Source organism: Lontra canadensis, unplaced genomic scaffold (genome assembly GCF_010015895.1).
Source record: "Lontra canadensis isolate GAN:19392208 unplaced genomic scaffold, GSC_riverotter_1.0 scaffold61, whole genome shotgun sequence".
Classification (NCBI taxonomy): domain Eukaryota; kingdom Metazoa; phylum Chordata; class Mammalia; order Carnivora; family Mustelidae; genus Lontra; species Lontra canadensis.
This window is the reverse complement of record NW_022631055.1, coordinates 1,557,931-1,584,283: the sequence shown is the minus strand read 5'-3', so window position 1 is coordinate 1,584,283 and position 26,353 is coordinate 1,557,931. Positions and strand designations below refer to the sequence as shown.

The window sequence follows — 26,353 nt, the reverse complement described above, 5'->3', positions numbered from 1 at the left end:
TCAAATGTCACTAGACTTGCCTCTTGGGGGACATTCTGCCTAAAAGCCACACTGCCCAAAGGCAAAGAAAGGAACAGAGGAAACACTAAATGTGGGACTAGGCAGGTGCTGTAAATGCACGAAGGAGCCTAAGGACTGAGGCAAAGAGACAGAAGTACTTCTCCCTCTCATGGAAGCACGTACGACCCGCTCCACAGACTGTTGCCATCCAAGTATTCCAGGCCAATGCCGCCAAAATCTCCGATTTTAAGAGAGAAACCAGAAATTCACATTTTTATGTGTTATCACAGAATTTTTAAATACTGCAATCTGGAGAAAATTTAACACTTTAGGGACCCAAAACAAAAATGCTAGGTAAGGTTTTCTACAGAATACAGCATAAGAGAAAGGAATGGTAGTTAAGGACATGCACCTAGCAATTGCACAATTACTAGAACTGTTATGTAATAAAAGCAACATTTTTTTTTTTTGCAAATATATTAGGTCACTAAATCTCATCACAATGCCATAAGTACTATTATTATCCCTATAGAAGAGCAAACCAAGACAAAGAACAGTTAAGCAAGCTGCCAGAGCAGAGGTCACAGTGATCTCATGTTCATCTGACTCCAGAATCTATCTGCTCTGCAGCAGGTAAAATCACCTACAGAGAAACCATTATCCGTGGGAATTTCTCACGAATGGGCATGCTATCATACAGAGGCAAAGAATAGGTCCGTAAACACTTTAAAGAAACAAAACGGGCAACTTGCATTTTGGACCTACAAATTCTACGCTAGTCCACGGCAACTCTCTGTGACATTCCAGCCAGTGCTTATAGGAACATGGAGATCAGAAACCATCTCTCTCTGGGCAGTATCGAGAGGAGAGAAAAGAACCAAAACACAATGAAGGTCTAATAAATACTCCCAAGAGAGCAAGTGCCATGTCTTATCGGCCTTTTGTCCGGGGACAGGGAATCAAACTTGACTGTGTATAAAATACCTCATTAAAAAGCTCTGTAGCTGTGGTGCCTGGGTGGCTCAGTGGATGAAAGCCTCTGCCTTCGTCTCAGGTCATGATCCCAGAATCGTGGGATCGAGCCCCCGCATGGGGCTCTGCTCAGCAGGGAGCCTGCTTCCCTTTCTCTCTCTGCCTACTTGCAATCTCTGTCAAATAAATAAATAAAATCTTAAAAAAAAAAAAAAAAAGGTTCTGTAGCTTTTTATTAGTTGATGTCTCAACAACTGGGGGCAACATTTATAAGGAAAATGGAGTCAGGATGCATAACAGAATTTCAAACATTACTCTGGCAATTCTGACATTTTCAAACTTTTCCTGCATTTTTAAACTGAAAAATCTTTGCTCTTTTTTGAAATCTTCAGCCTCATTCATTAGTATTGCTTTGATTGCCTACATTTTCCCTAGCCCATTTCCCTTCTAATTTTTCTGCAAGCTGAAAAAAAGCCAAAACTGTCAAAATTGTATGCTAGTAACCACATAGGAGACTAGGGGCTAGATTTTAATGTTCTTCTGGGTTAGCTATTTCTGGAGTTCAGACCTTTTTTTGGCTCACTTTCAGATTTAAGATTGTATTCTGGAACATTAGGATTACCTGATGTGCAGGCAACTATCACTAGCAATTTTTTTTTAAACTTTATTTTCTTCTTTAAAGATTTAATTTATTTATTTACTTATTTGAGAGAGTGAGCAAGCACACAAACACAAGTGGAGAAGCAGCAGAGGGAGAGAGAGAAAACAGGCTTCCCACTGAGCAGGGAGCCTGATGTGGAAATTGATCTCAGGACCCTAAGATCATGACCTGAACCCAAGGCAGACACTTAACTGACTGAGCCACCCAGGCACCCCTCGCTAGCAATTTTCGTATAATTGTAACATGTATTTTCCCTGAAAGTCACAGAACTACAGTCATACAAGAATCCAGGCTTTTCACCCAAAGCTGTATTATAGAAAAATAAGAACCTCTATCTAAAACACCTGGTCCTGGTATCTGATAAATAAAATTATTAGATTTTTTTTCGTTGAGATCTGAGGTTTCAATAGGCAGGCTCCCTCTAATCAAACTTGGAGCCTTATTCAAGCAGCTCCAAAGCTGAGCCCTGCAGGGACTGTCCTAGGCCTTTCTTTTCCAGTGGAGGTGGTGGTAAGTGGGAGGTGGGAATAGGAGTTGGGGGAAAAACTATAGCCTGGGCTTTATAGTTTAATGCCACAACTTTTAAGAATAGTCACTCTTCTGGCAGTATCCCCAGAAAAATTAAATCACAATTTTAGGAGAAGGGATCCCCCCCCCTTTCCTTCTCTTTCCCCCCCACATAGTTATCAGGTGGTTCTAGTGTGCAGCAAAGACACTGTTTTAAAATAAAGCCTATCAAAGATCCCCTACACAGAAGATCAATCACAGAAACAGAACTAAACATTAACTAAGGGTTAGTTTTCTGGTACTCATGGGTATTATTTATAACAAGGTTAACAGATAACACTGGGTTAAAGTTATCCTGCCTCTTTCTGACCTCTCAGAGACTAATAAAGTACACCAGACTCTCCAAGAAAAGGCTATATACATGGTTTTTGCAACTTAATTTTACTAGCGGACATTCCTACTTTCCTTTCCTTTCCTTCATTCTCCTCCCCACACCTGATGTTTGGCACTCAGTGGAACAAAACCACTTTAAGAGAACCTTTAAAACAAATCCTGAGGATTGGCTAAAACATTTGGCTGAAGTGAAATTTACAGTAATATCTGAAATAAATTGTACTGAATGGAATTAGAAATGCTTTGTCAGTGATTTTGCCCATAAAATTTGACTAAAATCAATCCTTTGGGAAATGTATCATTGCTCCATCTGTGGACACGTGAAATCTTTTCCAGGGCTTAGAAGCTTGTAGTTAACTGCAAAGGAGCAAAACAAATGGAACTCTTACACAAGAATTTAAAAGGATAAATCTGCAAAATATGTCTTATTCATCCAAGTCAACGACTAAAGGAGACTTAGGCCAGACACAGTGATAACCACTATAGCACAACAGATCTTTTCAGCAGACCTGATGCCTCAGGAACCTTGGAGTTCGGTTATTTATTTATTTTTTTAAAATCACATTTGATTATGTGATTTTTTTTTTTTTAAAGCCACTGTCAAAAAAATAAGTAATGAGCAAGAAAGTTTCACATGCTAATAGTGACTCTAAAATTTTCACTTTCTGAGCAAGAAGGTTTCAAATAGAAGGAATGGTAACTATGACCCAGAATCTAGAAACGTAGCTTATGTAAATGTGAGAGCATCAAATTTATGAAGATTGCAAGTTATAGAGAAACCGCTTTCAAATTTCTGTTTAAATGCTATTATTTTAAGTACACCACAGAGCTGGATACCATGTGTATTTTCTACACTTAAAAACTTATGAGACTTCACTGCATTTTCTTGGAATTTAGGGTGGTATCCATTTTCCTAATGATGCATCATATAAAATCAAAGTAATTCCACTTAGAAGCTGGTTCCTGTAAGTTTTTAAAAATTCAGTGTTATTTAAGAAATTCATCTGGAAACTGGAGACAGCAGGTAGCAAACTTTCAACAGATTGAGTCTCTAAATATATGGAAATAAATCAGTCTAATATTAGGGCAAATCAATTTCTTCTTTACATCGAAAAAGTAAAGAAAAAAAAATGAACTGAAAAAAAACTTTGTTTTCCTTGCTTTGAGGAACGATAATATACCACTCTACTTACTGGCTGCGGTGGCTAAAAGGCAAAAAGTAAGAGTCAGAAGGAAATCATTTTCTTTAAAAAAAAAAAAAAAAAAAAAAACGAAAACACTGAATATATATAAATTGTGGATGAATAAGAATGGTAAATGCTTAGGAAACTATCTTTAGAAAGGTAATACTAAGTCATTTTTATAAAGAGTCAAGAGTGTTAGGATTTTTGTTAGCTTTTTTCAATGAGACATTTTACCCAAGTACCCTGTGTTTCTGTAATACCCTTATTCATTGGAAACAGATGGAATCTACACTACCCACACACAATGACATTAAGATTTAATTTTAATTAAAGGGGTCAATTTTTTATTTGAATTTTAAATTTTAAAGGGGGGCTCCAAAGGTAAAAAGAAAAAGGTTATTGACTTTGGAGGTACCCTAAGTATATAGGACAGGAAACAAACAAACAAAAAAAAAGAAAAGAAAGAAACAAGAAAAGGTCTAACTAAAGTCTCCCAAGCAACAGAACCACCAGGTTATCAAGGAAGACTCTTTATGTATATTATCCAAATATGCAACTGAATTACCAAGGGCTTCATACCATCACCACTACACAGGGAGAAAAAGACATAGCCTGCCTTATTTTTTTGCTTCAACATATTTTGAGACTTAAATGCAAAGTTCCTTCTGTGTGTTAATATGCTGAAGAACCTGTTACATACCTGGACCCCTGGGTTTGCCAAAAAACACTACTTAAGAAAAGCATTCAAGTAAGTTTTCTTTTCAAAAGTACTGCTAACCCATAAGGAGACAAAGTAGTAAAATACAATTCTAATATAAGCCTTTTTCCCCCAATATTAAGAAAAAAGACTATTTCCAAAAAAATAAGAAAATTTCAAAAAAAATAGAGTGTTTCAGGAAGTAAATCTGCCTCATGTACCCCATCTGTTACTCAAAAGTCACATATATAAAAGCCACTCAAGGCAAAAATTTATCAAATTCCATTTTTCTCACTTCTGCTAGTTTCATCATGAATAACATCTGCTTTAAAAAAAATCCCTGAGCATCTAAGGTAATTTTCAAAAGAAATTAAAAATTGAGGTTTAAGAGCAAAATGAAATTCATCTTAGAGAAGTAATTTATCCATAAAATTTCCTCCTTTTTTTCAAGTATCTGTGCAAAACAGATTTAAAGGGTATTTATTTAGTATTTAATCATGCCTTCTCTAACATTTTCATGCTCCTCTAGCCTTTGCCAAGTATTTCCACACGTAACTATGTACACAGAGAACTGTATATAGAGGATGATAAAATCTGAAAGAACAAAGTTTTCTTTTGAAAGTCATGTAGAGACTAAAACTGGAAACTAAACTAAACTAAAAGCTGGAAAAACAGGAACAAATCATTCCCAGATCAATTTGTTTATATTTAAACAGATTTCTTCAAGAACACCTCTTCTCTCAAGAAGAGTATTACAGACATACTGAGCTGCCTTCATTACATGGTGCAAACATGTAGTATGACTTCTGCCTTGTATCTGTTGCAATTTTTATTAAGTCTATAAAAATAATGACTTTCTCCCTTTATCAAGCTTCATGATGATTTTGTTTGAGGTCTTCCCCAACCCAGCAATTTTTACTGCTAAATTCAGAGATGGCCCTTTGTTGTTTGAAGCTCTATCACTATTTACACTGTGTCTTCTCAACCAATTCCCACCCACAAACGCTTCATCTTAAACTGTACTAGCACCTTCTTGATGATTTTTCACACACGGTCTATCCCAGCTGTCAAGCTATAATATAGCAAATATCACTTCAGTGAATAGGGACCGGGTTTGTCTAGCACTCATATGTACAAGGTTCTCTTTGATTTACTCCAAAGTATTCTTATTTGTTCCCTTTGAAACTAACAAACCAAAACATCCTAAATAACATAGCTCTGATCATTTATTTACACACTGACATCAGATAATTTCAAAGCACTACTACAGGATGTCACTAAATGCAAGCACTCTATACAAAAAAGATAAATTAAGTAATAAAAGGAAACTAAAGCCTTTTCAAGATTTTACTTGTTTGAGAGAGAGAGTGTATGTGTGCAAGCATGAGGGCAGAGCAGAGGGAGAGGAAGAAGCAGGCTCCCCACTAAGCAGGGAGCCTGACGAGGGGCTCAATCCCAGGACCCTGGGATCATAACCTGAGCCCAAGGCAGATGCTTAACTGAGCTACACAGGGACCCCCTAAATTATTTTCCATTAATGTTATTTATAAGTAACTGAGAGTCTGGGTTGTAAGCTGAGAGAAGGACGCAGCTGAAAATAATATCCATTTATTGGTTTATTAAGGCTAAAATGCTTGTTAAAAGCATTGAACATTTAAATGTATTCTGACCAGTTCAGAAATTGCTTCACTGATTCTAAAGGCCCAATCATCATATTGCTAGGATATCCCTCTTTTGCATGATAAATTGCAAACTAGCACCTAGCTCTCGTGAAAGAAAAACTAACTACGACCATGGTACATTTCTACCCAGGTGTAGACTGGAAATAAGTCTGTCTTATGCAGAGTCACAGGCAACAACAAAAAAAACACAAATGTTTTACGTCAAGAACTAAAGTCCCAGTGCTTGGAGCTCATGTTAGAAGTTGGTTTAGTATTTGCTTTGAGTCAGTGAGCTTTGGAGAAATTTACTGGCAAGGTGAGACCCTAACAGCTGCTATAGCAAGATTCAAAAACTGAAGAAAGACTTCCAACAATTACCAACTGAATATTAGTCGAGGTGTTTCCAAGTATTAAAGTTTTTCCAGAACAAACATTCCAAGAAAGAGTCTAAGATATGAAATAGCTTATGTGAGTATACGAATCAAACATAAGCCAAGAAATTAAGTGCCAGACTCTAAAAGGACAAATAAATTAAATCACATCTGGTATCAACTCTATTAAGTAATCTTTATTCCTACAGTGAAAATTCTCTTCAATTTTCCCACTTTTTTTTTTGTTGCACTTTTTAAAATTTAGTTAATTTTAATTCCAGTATGGTTAGCATACAGTGTTACATTAGTTTCAGGTGTACAATACAGTTTCAACAATTCTATACATTACTCAATGCTCATCATGATAAGTGTATAATCTTCTTACTTCTAATCTTTGTGATCTCCAAAAGTGTGAATTTATAACTTATTTTCCTTTAGAAAGGAATAGTACTTTTCTCCATTTTAAATATTTGCTGGGATTCTGATTTCTGACTTCTAAGTTTACAGTAGCTCAATTTCACTACATCTCTGTCACTTCCTTTCCTATAGAAAAGTAGAATTTTTCACTCCATTCATTTGATATTAAATTCTGGGTATATCAAAAATGAAAAGCAAATAAACTTACCTTCAGAGAATCAACTAAATCATCAACTAAAAAGAGGCGTCTGAGTTCCTTTATCGTGCAATTCACATGACCAAGAGCAGAATTACTGTATTTCTGAACCAACTCCTCAGATATGGCGACTTCAGATTCCAAATATGCCCTGGAAAACAAAAGGCATCCTAACTGTCACTGGTCACAGTGATTGTCCCTGGATGTCTCTCATTCAGCAATTATGTATCTGTAAAAGAAGTCATTAATATTTTACTATAAAAACCTACTATTTCCTAATTAGGTACAATGTAAAAATTCACCAATCCATGCATATTTCACTGACATGCACAGGGTCAGCTGATGAACACAGAAAAAATCCTTCGCAGTCAGACTGATCTGGGCGTGAATCTTAAGCTCTGTCACTTAACTTGTCTGTGTAACTTTGCAGTTACTGTCATGAGGATTCAGTGAGTTCAGTGCTTAATACAGGCAGGCGGAGAGGAGCACTCAACAAATGGTAGTTACTACTATGGATTTGGGTTTTTTCTTCAAGCTGACTTTATGCTGTCTCATTAGATTTTCCTAACAAAGATCCCATTCCCCAAATACTACACTCTATCAGCCTAACTTTTCAGGGGAAACTGCCCAATATGTCAAGGCCCAGACTGTGAAATGGCTGCCAAAAGTATGATGCTAACGCTAGTAGAACGTAATAGTTACTGTCCATGAAGATGACTTAATCTATACTAAGATAGGTGGAATCGTCCTATTTAAGAAAACAACTGTAAAGAAGTCATTTGCAGGAATGCAAGGAACTGCTTCATTAGTTACTGTTTCAAAGAAGCCATTTTATCTTGGTGGAGTAGAACCAACTCAGAAATACTAAGCATTCTTTCCTGTTGTTGGAAGTAGCTCCTTAAAACCCAGTCCCTCTTCATCATTCCCCAACGTTGGTGGACACTAGTTACTCATACTGGAAAGAATAGTCCTCTCGTAAGTCCCTGTCCCATAGCTGACTTCTGTAATATGCCCCAAATATGTCTCTCTGTTTTTACTCACTGTGCTCTCTCTCTAGTGTAAGTGTTCATTATTTAAAAACTGGAATGTTCTGTCTCCAAACCAATCGCTAATCTGTCTGCATCCTAATCCACTCCTTCGGCCAATGCCAAATTCATTTTATTTAAGCTATCCTAGATAGTGCTACTTAGACTGAACTCAGGTAGGAGTCAGAAGACCTGCTACTATCTCTCTGTGTAACCCTGAAAAGTCATTTGACTTCTCAGGCTCATGGTTCCCACTCCATAAAATTAGAGAAACAGACCTTCTTAAATCTCTTGAGGCTGAAACATTCTGTGATTCCAAGGTTCCAACTTTTCAACCAGAGCCCTATTCAATCTTTCCAACCTGTTTTCTCACCACTCACTATGCTGGCAGGCAAATATGAGCCCTTCATCAAACATTTTTTATTCTTACTGCCTTTGTTCATCATACGGTTTTCCTGATCCACAATGCTCTCCTCTCACACCTAGTAATAGCATATCCACTCAGTTAGCCCATCTCAAATCCCACCCACACATGAAGCCTCTTTGGCTCTTTCTTCCCTAAGACCCTCTTATCTAATTCTAATAATGCTTTCTTTTGTAGTTTATTATAGCACTGACCATATCCAGCCTTGGAATATGGACATGTATATATTTGTTTATTTTTCCTGTGAAAGTATAAACTTTTAGTTCAAGACCAGGAATATATCCTTCCTATGATGGCATAGCACTCAGATAATTATTATTGATTAACCAGCACATATCAAGTTGTTATTATCAAGTTAAAAATGATCAAAGAGTCACATCTACCCTTAAATCAGGAATAGTTTATTTGTGCAGCTTTGAGAAACACAGAACAGAAGCTGATGTAACTTTAAGCTGGTATTCTGTTTCTTTGTACCACTGCTTTTGTTCCTGCTAAAGACAAGATACGAGGCCAGCATGAACAAAGCTGGCACTCTTCATCAAGGAAATCCTGGGGATATTTACATTCATTCAATGGGCATGTACGTATTATTAATGCAAGGCCAGCACTGCCATCACTCTTTTCCAGTGACCAGAGGTATTACACACAGACTGTACGGTACCACCATTAGTGTGGTACCTGGAAAAACTGTCCAACAGGATTTAACTGGCATGTCGGCTGAATTCATGACTGTAAAAAAGGCCTCTGAATGAAGAATAAAGTGTTTCTCAAGAAATATGAATTAAGAAAATCACTAGTTTTTTTTCCCCCCAAATCCTCTTTAAAATAAAAAGATGTCTAAAATTTATGGTGTAGATAATTTAGAAGTTTTGGCTTGACAATATTTTTAAATATTTCGATTTATCTAATTAAAAATCATATTCCTCTATTATTTTTGGCATGCTACAGCTCTGCCATTTTGAAGTTGCAATCTTAAGTTACTGAACTTTAAGTATGTTTCCCTCTTTTGGAATGGAATAATACCATCTGTCTCGCTGAGTTGTTATGAAAATTAAGTCTGTACATAAAAGGCCAAGGACATAACAGCATTCACAAATGCCAGTCTCTTTCCCAAACCTATATAGCATCATTACTTCATCAATATGGAGAGAGAACTAGAGGCAAGACAAGCAAAATAATTTAGTAGATCTCTTCTTGTAAAGTCTGAAAATCAGTTTACATTTACCCATTAATATCAACTAGATAATGTTCTTGGTAGTTACACACTCATTCATGCCCACATAGATACCTGCCTTACCAAAAGAAAAAAAAAAGATGTCTATATACAAAACAATTAGAGAATATCTCAAAGCCATACTCAGTGCAATAGGAAATGAACCCTCAGAACATCTGGACCCAGTGTTAGGGAAACCTTCAAAAAGTTACATCTTGAAATCAAACACAGAACTAAATAAGAAGTGTAATAGATTAGTTCATCTGAGAAGCTAAAAGGCAGTATGAATGGAAATAAAACCCTAGAAGGGGTGAATGAGAGACAAGATAAAGATATTTGGACTTGATCCTATAGTAACAGGAAGCCCAAATACCTAAAAATATAATTAAAGTATTATCTGAGGAAAAGCGGACACCACGTATAAAAGTTGAAGTAAACCAAGGTAACCAGAACCCCAAGTGAACAAGTAGACAAACTTTTTCTGTAAAGAGTGAGGAGTTACATATTGTAGGCTTTGAAGTCCATATATAGTCTCTGTCACAACTGCTTAACTCTGTTATTACAACACGATGAAAACAGCTAAATGACTGATTATGCCTGTGTTCTAATAAAACTTCATTTACAAAAGCAGGCAGCAGACTGGATTTGGTCCCTGGCTTTATGGGCTTGTGGTCTTCACTGAGGAAGCAGGAGAAAACAATACAACTTAGTTATCTTCTTTACCCGAGATGGAAACAAAGACATCAAAATTGGGAGCCTGAAAATGGGGACAGTAGTGCTGTTACTGATAGAAACTGACAAGTTTGAGGAAAAAAACGTTCATTTACAGATATGGTTAAGTTAGTGGTTGTCAGGGGCTGGGTGGGAAATAACTACCAGTGGGTAGAAAATTTCTTTTTTAAAAAAATTTGAGAAAATCTGGAGTTAGATGGTTATGACTGTACAATTCTGAGAACATACTAAAAACCACTGAATTTTGTAATACATGAATCGTATTTCAATTTTTTAAAACTGGGGGAAAATACATGCTGAGTCTGAAATTAGGGCAGAAGACCCAAACAAACCAAACAAAGGTATGTCCCATTACCAATCAGATACATGATGTGAGCATGTACTTGTAAAAGTCAGGGCAGAAGACGATAGTTTGGAGACAAGAAGTGGCCATACAGATCTTCATCAAAGGATAACAAGAGGATACAAAAGTATGCCTTAGGGAACAAGAACAGAAAACTAGACAGAAAAGGAAGGGCAAGAGGACACATAGTCATGACAAGATACCATTACAGAAAAACATGCAAGAAAGGTATTTCAAATATCAGATAGCACGAAAAGGAAGCAATAAAGAAAACAGAACTTTCACCAATCCTAATCATGTTAAAAAGATATAGTTCCCATTAAAGTAAAATCAGATAATCAAATACTTAGTTCTAATAAATATTACTGGCACATAGTAAAGTTAGGCTAATGACACACAAATCCAGTATTTTCCCTATGAGCCCATGAAATGACCTTTAATCTCAAAAATCTCAAAAGCAGATGCTTTTGGTATGGCCTTTTAGCAATAATCTACAATTATCTTTAAGCAGTAAAAAATGCATGCCCGTAACTCTACAGAACAAAGTCTTAATACTAATCCTGTTTATAGTGTTGCCAACCTGTGCCTTGTTTTCCAGACATCTCACCTGAATGGGTGGCCTTCATCTGATTTCTGGATAGCTTGGATCACACCCTTATATATCCTAAAGCTGATAGTCACAGAGAGCAGGGCCAAGACAATGTAGGCAGTTACGCTCACAATGCTGAATACTGTCAGTGAAAGCAGCAGGAATAAGCTGGCACCAAACACTACTCCAGTCTTCTTAATGTCTCTCCAGTAGAGGAGGTCAACAACTAAAAATTAAAAAAGAAGAAATTTGAAATTAGAACATTACTTTATCCATTTGAATTTGGCACATTTATACTTGCTCCACCTACAAAAACAAAAAGGTCTCTAAAAGTAAAACCAAAACCTAAATTGTTAGAGAAAGATTAACTTTGTAAGCTGCACTTTAAACCCATTCGAAGTAGTAAATTAGAATCATACCTCCATCTATTTACCATTAATTTTCCTCATGCAAATCTGTTTCCTTCCTGTCCCAATCAGTCTTGCTATACAAGATCATTCAATCTCTCAAGCCCAGTATAGCAGACTTCTAATCCAAAACAAGTTTTTAAAAATATCATCTTGAGGGCTTTCAACTTTGTTCATTGCATAATATAAATACAAATAACAGAAAAAATCTTAACACACTTACTAAAATGATACCAATGATGTAAAAATATATTTATTTGCAGAAAAACCACTAATTCAAGAAATGTTAATAAAACTATGAAAAACTACACATAGGAGTTCTACGACCCTGCTTTTAAGAGATCTCTTTGAGAAACATAATGAAATTGTAACCTAACCTGGCTATTATCATTAAAACAAAAATTGCCTACAACACCAAAGACAAAGGAAAACATACTTTAGAATACCTGAAAAGCTACTTCTCTTGAGAGCAGATAAATACAATGCCATAAAAATGTAGATGTCAAATAAAAAAAGAAAAACTCAATGTGTTACACTGTTATATAATGTTTATTAATAGTAAGGAGTCAGACAAAGCCAAACTTAGCAAATTCGTTCTTGGTCTACAGTCACAGAGCCATAGTGGGGATCAAATAACCATAGGCCTGCGGTCTTAAAGTCGGGTTATGTACAACACACAAAGATTTCTGCAGTGTGCCAGAGGGTTCCCGAATTCACAGGCTAAACATAATTTGTCTCTCTCTGGACTGTGAACGACTAGGGGATGGAGGGTGTTTAATATTCTTATAGTAACGTAAGTATGGGCATATTCTTGAGTACAATCTTAAATACCTGTTAATTTTTAAGATAAAGAAGGTAACAAAGAAAAAAACACATTTCCAGGGGCTGCTTTGGTTCTCTAAGGTATGTAATTTTCTTTTACCATTAGGGGTACTTCTGTGGGGAAAACTACGTATGTGAAATGTATTATGTTAGATGTCATTTTGAAGCCCTCAATTCCTGTTAGTATTTATCATGAGTGCTAATTAAGACATTTTAAATGCTAGTCACAGTGTCTGAAACATAACAGGGGATCAACATTTATTATGTTTAGGAAACACTCTGTTATCCTATGATTTGATTTAAATGCTATTAATTTAACATTATATGATTTACAGCTTTGTGTTCAACCTTTGATTTTAATTCTTTATTCACATTTTCTCCCACCTCCAGCTTGTTCCAACCCTGCCTAAAACATCTACCTTAGTTTTGTTCTATTCAACTAGTTTCTACTATTATATAAATATAGTAGCACAACTGAGAAATAACCAGAACTTGAGCAGTGTTATCTATGGCTATAAAACTGACATCATGAATAATGTCATACTGAATAAAGAGACAGCAAGCGATGCTAATAGATTTGTGACATTCAGCAAACATTTACTGAACTGATACTGTTCACGGAACTCAACCTAGTAGAATGAATTAAAAACCTGAAAATGGGGATGTGGACTTTTCTTTAAGACCCTGTCCAACTCTAAAACACTACAATTCTAGGAAGACAGTAAGACACATAAAAACAATGACAAAAAAATTTATAAAATCACTGTTGCACCATCATTACAATTGAGAAAAAGAAAAAAAATAGAGGACATTTTAAAGACTGTGAAAAAGAGAGAAGTTGACCTGGGTCCTAAAGAATGGGTAGATCTAGAAAACGTAAAGATGGAGGCCTCGTAAGTCTCTGCTAGCAATGGTTCTCATGATTAATGTAGTTTTGTTTTCTTAAACAGGGTACCTGGGAGCGTGGGGGAAGCAATGATGAAGACTGCTCTTAGTCACATAATTTTTCCCTGGGGGCTCCCCTGTGCCCCAAACAAAGCACTCTGATTCTGGTGTTGGATCACCGACACTCAACAACTGGCTCCATAACTTACCAATTATGTGACCTCAAGCAAGTCACTAAATCTCTCTGTACCTCAGCTTCTGTATCTATAGAATGTGTACACAATAGGAATGATCCTAATGAGATATTGTGAGGATTAAGAGAGAAAATGAATTAACAAAATGTTTCATTAATAAGATAGTGAATATATAGTACACAGCATTTAACAAATTCTTAAGAAATGTCCAGGCTGTTATTTATTATTGTTATTATGAACACCACCACAATCACTACTACCATTCTTATTAAGGTATTAAATATAAAGAAAAAGAAAAGAAAGTTTCAACCTCATGATTAACCTGCAACTTAATAAATCATATTGCTGTGATAATCAAGTTGCTTTAGAAGCCACATGGAAAATGATTTTCAAACTTATCTAAGATTTCACTAACAGAACAAAAAGCTGATAACCTAGAACAATCAGCAAGTAAAATACACCTCAAATTTTTACATGAACAAAATGCTGCCTTATAAAAATGTATGGTTCTCAAAGTGCTCCAAAACATTTATTAACCTTCAAAATCACTATTGGTAATAAGTTAAAATAAATGCAGCTATCTTCACTATTCTTTACCATCATTAAAAACCCTTCAATAAGACCCGATTATAAAAGAAATGACTGCAGGCTTGAGATATACAACATAAAAATGACTAACCTAATTACCTAACCTAAGAGTTACTGTCTGTACAGTTTCAAAGACTTGTAAGAATTATTTATAATTGGTATATGATTTCTATATAGCTATGGTAGAAGAAATTACCAGTGGCTGGGATTCAAGAGACCCACAAGGCTAGTACTGTCTCTGCAACTGTACAACTCTGGATGAGGCTCCCAGCTTCTCTGGACCTTAGTTTTATCATCAGTAACCAGGGCGTTAAATAAATAATTTTTCTTTTACCTTCAGAAATGAACACACAGTCACTACAAAGATACACAATCAGTCCTGCATTCAAATTCCCAATCAGTGGATCTATAGTAATGAGATTTTATTGCTGTATTATCTGTGCCAAGGATAAATTTTAAAATCTCCTTCCTTTTTAATTCTAGATTTTTTTGAGGGGAGAGGGACTTAGACATACCAGTCTTTTGAAATGAACCTTACTAAAAAATGCTTTCTTTAAGTGTCAAACATTAGTAGAACTTTAGGGAAACAAGAGCTCATATTCCTACAATTTTTTAGGCAATTACAACACCTTTTAAGCCAGACAGATGTTTCAGAAATCTTTTCCAGGTTCCTGATCTATAGTTTCCACACCTCCCTTTATTTCCTGAGCCAATATTTATCAGGCACTTACACTGTGCCAAGTACTATTTATAGACTACATAACATTATCTCTTTCAGTTATTAAAACCCTAAGAGGCCAGCTTTCAGACAAGAAAGTGAGAACCAGCTCTTCTATGACTGGACTCAGATCACTTAATTAGTAAGTGATAGAGCACAGATTTCAACACAGGCTTCTTATTGATAAAACTTGTATGCCCCATGTATAATGTCAAACTAAGATTCAGCACATTAATATGCTTAATAAATGTCACACATTTGCATGCATAATGAATAGGCAGAGTGTTGGCAGGTAATCACCATATGTGAGATGAATCCCAAAGGCCAAAAAAGTCAAGGTAAAACTAACAAGAAGGTTAATGAATGAGACACAAATTTTAATGTGACTACTTAACCCACAGTTAAATCCAAAAAGGAAGAAAGAGCTCTATTCCAATATAACTGAAGCTTTTTTCCCATAGATGAAAACTATAATTAATTAGACTGTGGAAAAAAATCTTTTAAAAGCCATGTGAATCTAATTAAGTAAAATTAGAAAATATAACCATGCAAAAGAACACTATGTAGCCAGCAAGGATAGTGATGTAGATCTCTATTACATGTAGAAGAAACATGTCTATATTGATAAATAAAAACAAAATGTTACAAAAAGATTCATATAGTAAAATTTTAAAAACTTAGATAACCATCAAGTCTGAAAGGATATCTAGTAAACACAATTTGTACTGGAGTATTAGGGTAATAGTTGAGTTTAACTTGCTTCTTTATTTCTTTCTATGCCATGTGAAATTGCCTCTCACCCTCCCTTGTGGCAAACATGAATTATTATACTTTAAAAAAAAAATTCACCCCTCTCCATTCCTGTTCATTACTGCTAAAGAACCTTATAACATGAGTGCAGTTTTCCCAATAGGTTTTCCTATGGGGAGGAGAATATAATGTATGCTAGCTTAATAAATATTTAGATCCAGGTGATAGTTAAAATTTTAACAGTATATAACCAAGTTGGTAACTCTGGTGCTTTGGGTTGGACCAGCTCAATTTCCCCAAAGTTGATGATATGGGAATATCCATGTATAAAGTCCAGTAGTATTCAGTGATTACGGCCTAAAATAAATTTAACTGCATGAGGACACAGTAAACCCAAACCTAATTCTTTCTTTCCTCCTATCATATGATTCCTAAGAATAAGGTCTTTTCAATAAATGGAAGAGCTCTGAAAATCCTAAATGTAAACTACACATATTACATAAACATATGCATAAGCTATATAGGAATACTCAAAACAGGTATCTTCAAAGCCTTGTTGAAACACGCCATATGGGGCGCCTGGGTGGCTCAGTGAGTTGGAGCCTCTGCCTTCAGCTCAGGTCATGATCCCAGGGTCCTGGGATCGAGCCCCGCATGGGGCTCTCTGCTCAGCAGGGAGCCTGCTTCCTCCTCTCTCTCTGCCTGCCTCTCTGCCTACTTGTTATCTCTGTCAAATAAATAAATAAAATCTTAAAAAAAAAAAAAAAGAAAAGAAAAGAAAAGAAAAGAAACACGCCATAGAAAGGCTCTGGTAGAGCCACAGACCTTAAAGCCCTGAGGAGGAATAAGGGGAAGAAGAGCCACGAGAGACAAGGCAACTAGGTAATGGAAGTCATACGTAAGACAAAATTAATGTATGCCAGAACAGGAAGGTCTGAGAGGCAATCTACATTTACCAAAGTCAATGTGCAAAATATAGAAGCATTTCAGTATTTTTGTGTAAAGAAATTTAAAAGATTGTTAATGAAGCTGTAAGGATGAAAAAAATACTACATTATAAAAATACTAGCAAACACGGTTGCCACCTTAATTGACAGTCTCCAGTATTTCTAGTCTCTCAGATTCCTTAAATTGGTTTTAATGAAGACATTTTGGAAGACTGCAGAATTGTTCATTCTCAATCAGAGGGGAGTAGTTATTAACTTTTAATGAAATGCTGAGAAATATATTCAAATGCTATTGCTTCTAATATTCATCAAGAGACTTTATATCCATTATTAATTTAGATGTTCAATCCTGCTACCAAAATCAGGCAAAGACATGGCAAGAAAACTACAAACCAATATCTCTTTTTAATACAGACACAAAATACTAGCAAACTGGATACAGCAACACATAAAAGCATTATACACCATGGCCAAGTGGTATTTATCTCAGAAATGCAAAGTTGGGGTGCCTGGGTGGCTCAGTTGGTTAAGTGACTGCCTTTGGCTCAGGTCATGATCCTGGAGTCTTGGGATCAAGTCCCACATCATCTCCCAGTCCATGGGGAGTCTGCTTCTCCCTCTGACCTTCTCCCCTCTCATGCTCTCTCTCACTCTCTCTCAAATAAATAAAAATAAAATCTTTAAGAAATGCAAAGTTGGCTCAATATATGAAAACCATTCAATATAGCATACCATATTAACAGAATTAAGGTCAAAAACTGCATGAGCATCATAATAGTTACAGAAAAAGGATCTGACAAAAATCCAACACCCTTTCATTACAAAAACTCTCAACAAACTAGTAACAGAAAGAATGTCTTCAGCCAGATGAAGGGTATACAAAAAACCCACAGCTAACATCATACTTAATGGTGAAAGACTGAAAGCTTTCTGCTTAAGACCAGGAACAAGACTGAGATACCCACTCTTTCCACTGATCAACACTGTCCTCGAGGTCTGAGGTAGAGCAATTTTAAGACAAGAAAAAGAAATAAAAGACATCCTGACTATAATAAACTACCTCTATTTGCAGATGACATGATCTTGTATATATAAAATTCCAAGGAATCCACAAAACAGTTACTAGAATAAATAAGTCCAGAAAGGATGCAGGACAGAAGATTAAATTAATATATAAAAATTAACTGTATTTCTATAAAAGCAATGAGTAATCTGAAAATGAATTAAAAAAATAATTTCACTTACAATAACATCAAAAAGAATACTTAAAGTGAAAAAACCCCCAAGACTTAGAAGCTAAAAGCCACAAAATATTGTTGAAAGAAATTAAAGAAGACTTAAATAAATGGAAAAGACATCTCATGTTTATGGATTAGAAGGCATTATTATTAAGATGGTAATACTCCTCAAACTGGTCTAGGTACAGTACGATTGCTATCAAAAGCCTACCTGCTGTTAACAGAAATTGACAAGCCAATTGTAGCCTTTGTACGGAAAAACACAAAGTATCCAGAATAGCCGAAACAATCTTGAAAAATCACAAACATGGAGAATTCACACTTCCTTTTTCCAAAACCGACAAAGCTACAGTAATCAAGTCAGTGTGGTAGTTGCACAACGATGGACAACAGATCAATGGATCAATGAAATAAAATTAATAGTACAGAAATAAACACATTCACAGTCAGCTGATTTCAACAAGGGTGTCAAGACAATTCAGTGGGAGAAATATTTCACAAATGGTGCTGGAACAAGGGGCTATATAAACTAAAAAAAAAAAAAAAAAAGTTGTTGGACTCCTATCTTCCACCATACACAAAAACTAACTCAAAATGAATCACAGACCTGAAAAGCTTGAACTATAAAACCCTTAGAAGAAAAAAACAGGTGCACATCTTTATGACTTTAGATCAGGCAGTAGTTTCTTTGATATGACACCACAAGCACATCCAGTAAGAGAAAAAGATTAGATCTCATCAAAAATGAAAAATTTTGTGCTTCAAAAAACACTATCAAAAAATTAAGAAGACATGGGCGCCTGGGTGGCTCAGTGGGTTGAGCCTCTGCCTTCAGCTCAGGTCATGATCTCAGGGTCCTGGGATCCAGCCTCGCATCAGGCTCTCTGCTCAGCAGGGAGCCTGCTTCCCCCTCTCTCTCTGCCTTCCTCTCTGCCTACTTGTGATCTCTCTGTCAAATAAATAAATAAAATCTTTTAAAAAAAAAATTAAGACAGCCCACGGAATGGGAGAAAATATTCACAAATCAAACACCTGATAAGGGACTTGTATTCACAGTATATAAAAAACACTTAACAACAATAAAACACAAATAAGGTAATTAAAAATGGGCAAAGGATTTGAATAGACATTTCTTCAAAGAATGTTTACAAATGATCAATAAGCAATGAAAAGATACTCATCATCATTAGTTATTAGAGAAATGTAAACCAAAACCATAATCAGATAACACTTCAGACCCACTAGAATGGCTAATATTAAAAAGATGGACAACAACAAGTGTCGGCAGGAAGTAGAAAGATTAGGACCCTCTTACATTGCTGATGGAAATACAAAATTCAGCCACTGTGAAAAACAGTATGGCAATTCCTCAGAAAGTTAACACAGATTTACCACACAACACAGCAATTCTACTCTTAGGAATTTCTAGCCAGAAGACTAGAAAACCTGTGTTCATACAAAAACTTGTGTTCATAGCTGCATTATCCGTAACAACCAAAAAAGAGGAAACAACCCCAATTCAAAAATTGATGAATGGATAAACAAAATAGTTTATCCATACAATGAAATATTACTGGTGCATAAAAAGGAATGAACCACCAATACATGCTACGACATGGATAAACCTTGAAAACATGACGCTAAGTGAAAGAAGCCAGACACAAAAGATCACACATTGTATGATTCTCCCTATATGTGATGTCTAAGAATAAGTGACTCCGCAAGAGACAGAAAATAGATTAGCGGTTGTCACAGGCTGGGAGGAATAGAGATGAGGAGTGATTGCTAATGGGTATGGGGTTCTGGGGGGGATGGATAAAAATGTCCTGGAATTAGATAATGATGATGGCAGCATAATTTTATGAATATACTAAAAATCAATGAATTATACACCTAAAAAAAATTAAAAGTAAAAATAATTCTTGTTTTAACATGTTTCTCTACTAGGTTGTAAACCCCACAAGAGGCATGTTGCCTTATTATCTACCATATCCCCAGATAAACTTTCAATAAATATTACTGATTGCTTAGAATGAATGCATACTTTATGCCAGTTTGAGGCATGTACTAATTCTTATTCAAAAAAATTTTCTGGTTTGTATTTCACTTAGTTTTATCTAAACTATTTTCAGATATCTCTACTTATTCAGTAACAACAGCAATGCTTTCAGATAACTTATAAAACAGTATCATTTTACAGGCTTTTATATCTTCTTACTACACCCTGAAGAACTGATGACTGCCTTTCATCTTCATACTCCCCTTACCAGCTTCATTAATATTTGCTGCATTGTCTGAACAGTGGCCAGATTATTCTTAGGAATAGAAACACTTAAATTCAAAACTATACTATTTTCAAATTAAAATAAAGGACATCCTAAAATAAGAAATACAGGGTCACTATCATGCTGACTTAGGATTTTTTTGTAATTATTAGTTATGTTTATGAATAAAGAGTTTAATGGCCTCTTTATTCTTGAGATAACAAAATTAACACAAAGGGCTTGTATAAGAAAAGCTTGGGGCGCCTGGGTGGCTCAGTGGGTTAAGCCTCTGCCTTCAGCTCAGGTCATGATCTCAGGGTCCTGGGATGGAGTGCCGCATGGGGCTCTGTGCTCAGTGGGGAGCCTGCTTCCCCCTCTCTCTCTGCCTACTTGTGATCTCTCTCTCTCTGTCAAATAAATAAAATCTTTAAAAAAAAAAAAAAAGAAAGAAAAGAAAAGCTTATTAACGTTTCATGGTTCCTCAAGTCTCCTATACTGAAAAATAAAGTGTTACTCATGCAAGGTAACCTACTGTAGCTTTAACTTTAGTCTTTTACAATATATTCATGAAATATCCTTTTAAATATCTGAGGTTAATTTAACAGTGCCTGTCCTTCCATAACTGTGGGAAATGCTTATGGACTACTGTAATAAAATACTGCTAACCCATTTAGATAAATTCTGGTTGTTTAGAAAAAAAATGATTTACTCCCTGCAGTGGTACCCACTTTTATTTCCAAAATAAAAGTCTGAAAATTTTTTATTTTGTGTTTTGTGCAGTGCTCAGAGCAGTAGCATCCTTACCAAACTAAAATTTAATTTAAAAATAACTCTGTACACTACAATCTTTTCTTCAAAATAAAAACCTCTGGCCCAATATAGAGTAAGAAGAGTTGCCTACACTTGGTAATCATAAAATGTCATCTGTCATAACTAAAAATAGTGCTTCCATGCATGCCTTACATGCAAAAGTCATCCAATTACATTTTGCCTCAAATCAAATTCTTACTGAAGCTCTTCCTTGAATAGCCTGAAGTCAGGTTTCAGTTCCAAAATCTTTTGTCTCGGGGGTTAAAAAAGTTGAACTAGCGGGTCCTAAAACTACTGACAGGAGAATAACTGCTTCCTAAGCAAAAGCAAATATTAAGTTTTCTTTAATAAAGGCAGGCAGTTAAATGGGAAATTAATAAACAAGGATATATTGGAATGATAATAACATATTATTTTTTACAACCATCGTCTTTAAATAAGTAATTATGTATTTATTGGGAATCATAATCCTTAAATTCTTCTCAACTGCCAGGGAAAGTGACTGGAACTCAGAGTTGATCATTTAGCCCTACATAGTAAGCTTTTACCTCCACCCAGGAAGCACTCACCACACTAATAAATGACAAGTGGGAGCTCCAGAAAAAGATGTGTGCAAAGTGGGAACTTAACTCAGCAGAAACAGTTAAGAGGTGCATGAGTCCCATTTCTTCCTTCAATCCTTCCTTCAATCAGTATAACCCAGACTATATCACTTAACCTAGTTTCCCCCTGTATAAAATTAGAAAATGGATACCAAACTAAGTAGTTAGTTGAAACTGAAAAGAGATTTCACACAATGGAAATGCTTAGTGAACTAAACACACTAAATAAAGGTAATATCATTAAGAGACAAAGTCAAACAGGGCAATGAAATATTAAATGCAATGTTTTACTAAGCCCAGATTTCTTGAAATGTGAATTCAACTTTCTCTGAAAGCACTGCTTATTTGGTTTTAGTGAGCAACGATCAGGTTGATGGATACCTACTACTGCTACAAAGTATCTCAACCAAACAATTAGCAAAAATACTGGTTTCTCTCTTGGCCATCTCTTCCCGTTAACTTGAGTTTCTGAAAGATCATGCACAATTTTGGGTCCTTGTCTCTTTTATCACTAAATCTTTCCTGCTTTACTTCCAACAACACAACTACAGCCCATTGGCCAATTCTTACAACCAAACACCTGAGGAAAAAGCATTTTAGGTAAAATCAGCATAAATTGTAATTTGCCTTTTCTATAATAATTTATAAACCCCTAATCTAAGCAAGCAACTGTCCTGAGTACTTTGCATACTGAGGCTTAGCAGTATTAATAAATAAATAATGTAGGGTTACAGACTGAAATTCAGGTCCAACCACAGAAGTCTCATTTTCTCCATCATACCACATTTTGTATTTAAAGGAGTGTGTCAGCACTCATACAGGCCTCAATTGTTAAGTTAAATTCACCAATTTCATAGTTCATGTAGATTTCAATACTTCCTTTAATCCCACATTCTATTTCTAGCTTTATTAGAAGGCAAAAAATACAGCAGAAAATAAACCTAACTTCCCACTTCTAATTTCTCTAAACCATGATAACTTTCTTTCCACAGAGAAATTTATATAGCTAATTCCATTTTCTCTAAGGTAAAGCTAAATAAAACCTTTAAACATTTAAAATATATATATATTCCTAACCAATGATTCTCTCTACCTGTGCAAACCTGAACAATCTTCAGTTGTAAAGGACGTCAAAATAAGGAATCTTCCTATAAAAGGGCTGTTAGTTCTGGTAAATTTTGGTAAGCATGCAGTTATTTATTTTAAATTACTAGAACTGATCCAGATATACACAAATGTAAACATGAAATCAGAACAGACATTGGTTCAATGCATAATTTACTATGGTTTAAATTGTATTTCTTGTTGGCATCCAAGCATTACAACATTACAAGAAATAGAAACCAAACCTTAGAAATAGGAAATCACTGCCCAAATCCTATTTTCTCCTAATAAAAACTAAATGGAAAACATACTGGTTCCATAACTCTAGAAACTTGAAAAGCTTAACAGACTGGAAGGGAGGAGGGGGGCTCAAAGCAAATTATTAGTGCAATAATAGGCAAACTAATTCTATTTCTACAGACAGCCTCTAACTTAGATGGCTCGATTTTAGGATGATGCAGAAGCGGTACATATTCAGTGATATCATACTCTGAATTTCGATCTTCTCCCACACAGTAGCGCCACACGATCATGAGGGTAAACAACTTTTACAACCATTCCGGTTTTCACTTTCAGTATAGTATTCAATAAATTACATGAAACAGTCAACACTTTATTATAAGATGCTTTGGGGGCACCTGGGTGGCTCAGTCTGTTAAATGCCTGCCTTTAACTGAGGTCATGATTCCAGGGTCCTGGGATTGAGTCCCACATCAGGCTCCCTGCTAAGCAGGGAGCCTGCTTTTCCCTCTCCCTCTGTGACTCCCCCTGCTTGTGCTCTCTCATTCTCTATCTGTTAAATAAATAAATAAAATCTTTAAAAAAAAAAAAAAGAGGCTTTGTGTTAGATTATTTTGCCTAATTGTAGGCTAATGTAAATATTCTGAGTAGGTTTAAAGTAGGGTAGGCTAAACTATGACAGTTAAGTGTTTTAAATGTATTTTCAACTTACAATATTTTCCATTTGTGATTCATTTATTAGGATGCAACCCCATCATAAGTTGAGTAAGATCTGTGTACTTCTATAAGCATTGATACCTACCATATTTACAATGAATATAAATGCTCACTGGAATATATAGCTGGTAGTACAGACAATTAAATGAGAACATCAGAACACTAAAATAGACCAGAATAACATATTTTAAATTATTTTAGATTATTTCAGTGGAAAAAATATACAGAGAGGTGCATCCAACAAAAAAATAGCTGTAACTCCTCTTATTCTTAGGAAAATCATAATTTTAACAAGTCTGCAGTCAGAGTAGAAATTCCTAAATCCATCTCAACAACCAACTCTTAATAATGGACTTGCAGAGCTATAAGTAATATTTGGTAATTTTTAATCTTTAAGTTGCTTTGAGGTCCTTAAGTAAATGCTATATAGAATAAATCTGATAGTGGTGACAGAGTAGTTGAGGAGAGACAACAGTATTTTAGTGTCTATCAATACCTTCAATAAATGCCTAAGTGGTGATTGGACTAAATGTGAAAGCACTGAAGATTTAAGAAACATAGGTCTGTACATTTTACAACATAAACACACACATAAACACACACGAGTAACAAACATTAGCATCATCCACGATGAAGCAGAAAAACAAAATTTGGTCTCAGAATACTGCTCTGAAGATGCAAACAGAAGAGCAGGCTAAATTACATTTAGTAACAGTGTTGAGCCTAAATTCTAGAAAGAGATGAGACCAACTGAGTAAATAAAAAAGGGAACCTACAAAGTGGCCTACAAAGTCCCCACTAGGCTTAACATTTTGACAATACTCAACGACTAACCCACACCTACTTTCTTTCACTGCTAGCGTGAAAGACTACTGAGTATTTTACTGCATACAAAAAGACCATACAAAAAGATATATACACCATTTCCAGTAAGATGATACAGACTATATAAAATCAAAACATGGGTCGATTTAGTAGACCTGGCTGAACATCACAGTTCTCAGCCTCTCCCTTCACTGAGGTATGCAAGAACAAACAAGGAGATCCAATGGTGAAGCCACCACTATTTCTGACTTCATGGAATTTGCTGGCTAGATCACATGTATATCAAGATACGTATCTATCTATCTTTACAGACATCTATATAGATACACATAGGTATCCTCACTCTTTTCCTAGCCTCTAAATTCCACAAAGGCAGAAAGAGGGGTGGCTTCATCACTGTGTCTCCTCGCTGACTGCACAGTTTACAGAACAATGGAGTACCTCCACCTCAGAGGATTAGTAAAAGACCTTAACAGAAGACTGGACCTTTGATAAGTAAGAGTTGGGCAGAATAAAATGGGAAGAAGGGGCATTCTAGATAGAAAAATCCACAAGCAAATGCAAAAAACACTGAAGGAACAAGTGCTTCAATGTGGCAGAAGACAGGGTAAGGAGAGATGAGATTATAAAAGGTGGGGACTAAGCCAGGGAATGCCTTTTGAAAGTCCAGGATAGACAGTCTGAAGTTAATTTGAAAGTAAAGAAAAACCTCTTAAGTGCTATGATAACAGCCAGAGTTCAGGAAGATTAACTTGGCTGTGACACAGATGATTTAGTGGAAAAACCAGTGAAGAGGCCTGGTGAGGAACAAGGAATACCCAGACTTGGATAAATAAATAAAACAGAGAAGGTATTTCCACCACTGCTCCCACTACACAACTGTACAAGACTTTAAACCACATATAAAGGAAAACATTTGCAAATTGACCCTTTTTTAATATAAGCCTGGTTTTCCTCAAGTGATTTAGTTACTTAAAACTGACAAAATAACTATTTTAGAGTTAAAACCATCAGAAATGAGCACATAATATTTAATCTTGGCCAAAGTTTTAGGACAGACACTTTCATACATTTTTACAATATTTTGTACAATATAATTTTTTAAATTATTATTAAAAAGCAATAATAATCTGTATCATCTTTCTGGAGGGCAATTTTGCACCATGAACCAAAAGCCTAAATACTATAACCCAGCAATGTGGTAATAATCACGGATAAAAACAAAGATTTATATTCAATTATATTCATTTTAGCACTGTTTATACTTGCAAAAACATTAGAAGTAACTTGAATATTTCACTAGATGGGATTAATAGTACATACTTAGAATACTATAGCCATTAAAACAATGTAGAATATATTTTAAATTAAAAGCATTTCTCCACTTGATGAAAGATTACAGAACATAACATACCATATGAACCCCCAACATACACACACCACTAAACACACCAAAACAAAAACCACTCAAAGTGAAGCAAAAGTTTTAATCTTCAAGACACCTAAATCTTCTACAACAAATGTATAAATATTTATGTATATATAGTGTCATACAGCTAAGCCAAGATCTAGAAGTATTCAATGAATGCCTAAAGGTCGTGTTTCAGCTAAGTTTATAACTTCTTTCAAATAGGTCTCAAAATTAATGCCAAAGTTCCCTCTGAAGGCATTTTGTGGCTTTCTCAAGAGGTGAGGCATTTATTTCACACAGCAAGACCCCTACTCCTCTCTACCTGGATTGTCAGTCTGCATGTACAACTGTAAACATATTCAGTAACCTGAAGCCTCCAAAGAAACTGCAAGTGGTTTATCGGAAGTAAAGACCGGGGGTCCTACAAGAACCCCTGCAAAGAAGTA

At 35.5% G+C, this 26,353-nt stretch overlaps 1 protein-coding gene across 4 annotated transcripts in view; it reads right to left on the bottom strand.

The window, feature by feature from the left end:
- The window catches only part of RTN4 (reticulon 4), a 72,886-nt gene that overhangs the window by 4,203 nt on the left and 42,330 nt on the right, over positions 1-26,353 (bottom strand). For all 4 annotated transcript variants that reach the window (XM_032877767.1, XM_032877768.1, XM_032877769.1 and 1 more), the window contains 2 exons: positions 11,404-11,611; positions 7,072-7,210 (listed from right to left, as the gene is read on the bottom strand). In XM_032877767.1, the coding sequence (XP_032733658.1) occupies positions 7,072-7,210; positions 11,404-11,611 (347 nt within the window). The remainder of the gene's footprint in view (positions 1-7,071; positions 7,211-11,403; positions 11,612-26,353) is intronic.